This window comes from Solanum pennellii, chromosome 6, assembly GCF_001406875.1.
Source record: "Solanum pennellii chromosome 6, SPENNV200".
Lineage (NCBI taxonomy): Eukaryota > Viridiplantae > Streptophyta > Magnoliopsida > Solanales > Solanaceae > Solanum > Solanum pennellii.
Window position 1 is genome coordinate 55701423 of NC_028642.1, and position 4402 is coordinate 55705824.

Here is a 4402-nt window from a genome sequence, read left to right on the forward strand (position 1 = left end):
GCAAGGCTCACTCATGTAACTAATATAATACTAGAGGATAAAATTAGATATTGTAGTAAAAAAAAATAATTATTAGGAACTCAATAGAGCATATTCTTTTAAGATAACTACTACTTGTTTCTTCGAAACACAAATGTTTTCAAGTAGTGTCAAAATAAGGCAGCATATTGACTATCATACTTGCCATTTCTCATCATTTATGTACAGAATCTGTTAGTCCTCACTTCTCTCACACAGTAAACACTCCTTAACGTTACTTAGCAAACAAGTATATATGTACATCACGCATAGCTCCCATCCTCACTGTCTGAGCGTGTCGTGCTCTTGGGAAGTAACATATCTTTCAATTCAGTGTAAGCTTTGAGCTCCTCCAATGCATCTGATGCCTTCCTAGGAACATAGAACTGAGATGCAGTGCCAGTTTCTCCCTCTACCTCTCCCTCTATAGAATGTGTAGTATAGCAAGTAGAATCTTGACGCAACGGAGGAGCAGTTCTCAACATGTGAACAAGGGCACCTACAGCAGCATCTTGAGATTTTCTGGTTGTTGCAGATACTCTAGACGAGGCTTCTGGGCGCTTTCTGGATTCAAGGTTCTCTCTGCATAACCAGAACAGTAAATACTTGTTGAGTTGAAAATCTAAGAAAGAAAGAAAGAAAGAAATGAAGATAGATGTCCACAACAATTTGGTGGCATAAACATCTCAGCCCTAACATAATGTATCTAAGGCGTGATAAAATTAATACAGGTCCATATCAAACTACTTAAAGGGAATTTGAAACCCCGAACTTGTCCTGATTTTAAAGTACTCTACAATTACTTACCGCTAGTCAAATCTTGCATGCATAATTTTTAGCTCACCATTACTCCTCTTTACACCAAGAGGTTTATCAATAACAAACCCAACAACAAAAAACAAAGTGGTTTCTTTTTCCGAGAGAAACAGAGTGAGTTTTTATCAATTGATTAAGGAAAATTTATGCAGATGGCAGCTTTCCTAAAATCGAATTTTCCCTTGAGGACACTTGCTAAGAAAAGGAAGCAGCTTTCCTAGAAATCGAATTTTCCTTTGAGCACACTTGCTAAAAAAAGGAAATAAAAGTGAGTGTGATTCCCAATACAGTTAGCTAAACTAAGTTTTCACCCAAGAGAATTTTAGACTTTAAAATATCAGATATGCCTAAGATACATCAAGCACTAATTGCATATTACATCAAACACTATGTATATTGACAACACCAACTCATATATAGCACAACAGGCAAATAACAAGCATTCTTACACTCTTTCAGTAGAATTTACTGTTTCATCAAACTACTTCCAATGAAATTCTCACTTACATCACACGAGAAAAAACTAAAAAGTGCAAACCTAAAATTATGCAAGAAAACCCAAAATAAGGTGCTTTTTCTCCAACTTTGAAATTGACATGCATAAATTGACAGCATTAAATTAAAAGCAGCACAGCACTAAAAAGTAAAACATGATCTAGAAATAGGTGATATATAAAGGGCAGATCAGAGACGAAAAGGCTAAAAGAAAGTGGACAACCTTCAAGGACAAAGTAAAAATGAAAGCAGGATAATATATAGCTAACACAAGCCTTTTATCTCGCGGAGAACAACTACAATTGTAATGTCAAGCAAAAATTGGATGGACCTAAATTCACTGACGTTACAACCTCATTATCTATATCATATTACTGCAATAGCTTTCCAGTGACTCATTAAGAGAAAAGAGAAAGGCCCTTCTACTTGATAGACTTTTTGCATATTGGAGCTAAAACCTAAAAAAGAACTTCCGTTGAAAATTCATATGTATCCCTGAGAGTGATAGCTACACGGCCTCATTCTATAGATCAAATGCTAACATTCTCATCAATGTTTCATCAGAAGCTCAATTCTCAAAACTACATTAAGTCCAGTTTCTTATAATGTCCAACCTGTTAGACAACAGCTAATTGACCACACATAGTTGGCTTCTATAAAAACCAATTATCCAATGACAAAAAAACTTCGACAAAGATGAATCCAAAGAAGTAAGGTTTGTAAGAAGATGAGTACTTCAAAAGATACAGTACGCTCTAGCAAAATTACCTGGCTCGGGAAACAGAAGTATCAACATCATCAACTATAAAAGGACAGGAAAAATCAAAGTCATCCAAGTCATCCTGAAAAGATAATCTGCTGCTAGAACTTCTAGAAAATCCAACACGTGGTGAATCACTTGAAGAGAGCACACCTGAGAACCGTCCTGAATCATCTCTAGCATCTGTAGGCACCTGAAAATGAAACACACAAACAAAAGTTTAGAAGCTGGCTGAAGAAGGCTCAAGCAGATATCATTTTCAAAATAAAAATATCAACCAGAAAATGCACACATTTAGTAGAAAACTAGAAATAGAAACTGCTCACCTTTTGTCCAGGATTAGTAGTATCTGACTCTGGAACCCTTAGCAAATCTATTTTCCTTGATGATCTGATTCCAGAAGGGGATTCATGGGATGAAGAATCATGCTTTGTGCATCTAGGTGACATAGGTGGGAGATAATGCCTGTTTGGATCAGACAAATTAGGAGATAGGTGTCTGGAAGTTCTGCCTATTAATGGATGAGGGATACTGACAGGATCAGTTTCTGAACGCAAATGAGTCTGCACAAGATTTGCACCTGAAAGATATGTGGGTGGAGATGGTGATGATGAAAATGGAGGGGAAAGCTGGTCATCATCAAAACTAGTTGTTTTCTGGTGAGTCGAATATTTGTAGTTAGGTGGAATCCTCTGTCCATATACATTACTGACTGAAGTTGAAAGCTCATATGGTGCATGGCATAAAGGTGGAGATCCTACATACGGCTGAGGTAAAGAAGGTGCCCTGAAGAGACCACTTGTCCAACTCTGCGGGCGCTGAACAGGTGCTGAACAAGAGGACTGTGTCCTTCTCAATGGAAATGAAGTATTATGAACACCCTTATCTGTCGAGGTCAAAGGGAATGACCTCAGAGGATCAGTGAGTGGACTACCAACATAATCTGTAATGATCTCAGGTGGAAAGGATGCAGAACTCTCCAGGTTAAAGTCCACCAGATTTTCACGATATGTCACAGATAAGGAAAGACGGCCTTGCTGGGCATCAACTGAAGTAAAAGTAAATTGTTTCATCATCTCCTCCTCTGCCCTTGAGAATGGCTCACTAAATGAAGATACCTTAAAATTAATATCAAAACAACAACTCTGACTTGACGAAGATAGTTTCCTGAAGGCCTTGAATGCAGGCAGGAGCTTCAACATCGAATAAACGGAACGAAGTAGTATGATAGACTTCTTGTACATTTTCTTGTAAGAGGAATCACCCATTTGAGGAACCATTGACCTCCGATTCTCACATTGCACGACCCACCTCTCTATAATGGTTTCTGTATATGCCCCTGCAAATGCTTTACCTGAACTGTGCTTCAATGAAGTACAATCTTTATCTTGAACAAGTATTATATCTATTATCATTGGCTCCCCATGCAACAGATTCAAGTTTTCAAAAACCGCAGGACGATCTCCCAACACCATATTAAACCACTTGTCACTCCTCTTCACTTCTTCAAACCCACCATACGCTCTTATCGAAGGAACCCTCAAGTTCAAAATAATATGCAAGCTTTTTAGAAGATATTGAGCAAGTATTTGCTCAAATCTTCCATACCCACCCTGTAAGTTACTCTGAAAATCCATCCTTTTTGTCTTTCAAACAGATGCCACCACTATCTTTTGGTCCTCAGCAATATACAACTTGGTCCAGTATATTATCCCTTCCAAATAATGCATAAACAAAACAGATAACCAACTGGCGATTTGATCCTTCATGTGGGACGCTATTTAATTGAACAAACACCTGAAAACTCTAGAAAAATCAAACAAAATCTATATACAACTCCCCCAAAATAAAAAGAACCCATGTAATTTCGGATTAAGGCATAGTAGTTTTTGATGATATTCACCCATGTAAAACAGACACAAACACTCAAAGGATCCAAAAAAAGACAAAAACTTTAACCGATTTTATCAAATTAAAAAACAAAAATCAACAACCCCCAAACAACAACAAACAACCAAAGATAAATATGGGAAATTTACACGTATAAGCAATAAAAATTGGAATTAAAACTAGTAATTAAACGATTAAATTTAATTGACTACAGAATGGATTTAACAAAAAAAATAGCATGATATAACAGATGATGAAGTTGAGAAATATGAACTTACTTGTAAAGTCGCAGCAGCAATGAGAAAAACCCTTCGTCGGAGATAATTAGAAGCAAACAGAAAGAGAGATTCCGTATAGCGCGGAGACTGGCTATGAAGAGAAGAAAGAGACCACATACATAAGGAGACTACTAATAGGAGTGAA

The 4402-nt window shown here is 37.0% G+C and overlaps 1 protein-coding gene across 2 annotated transcripts; it reads right to left on the bottom strand.

Moving 5' to 3' along the window:
- Positions 1-69: 69 nt before the first annotated feature.
- On the bottom strand, positions 70-4402 carry LOC107021158 (autophagy-related protein 13a-like). Of its 2 annotated transcripts, none has more exons than XM_015221766.2 (4): positions 4258-4402; positions 2416-3886; positions 2098-2282; positions 70-600 (listed from the first exon to the last, which is right to left on the bottom strand). In XM_015221766.2, exons 2-4 carry the CDS (start codon positions 3724-3726, stop codon positions 282-284), a joined length of 1815 nt encoding a protein of 604 aa, XP_015077252.1. In that variant the 5' UTR covers positions 3727-3886; positions 4258-4402; the 3' UTR covers positions 70-281. The 2 variants fall into 2 exon arrangements, with proteins under 2 accessions (XP_015077252.1, XP_027773847.1); XM_027918046.1 differs by having other exon boundaries at positions 2416-3895; positions 4258-4387.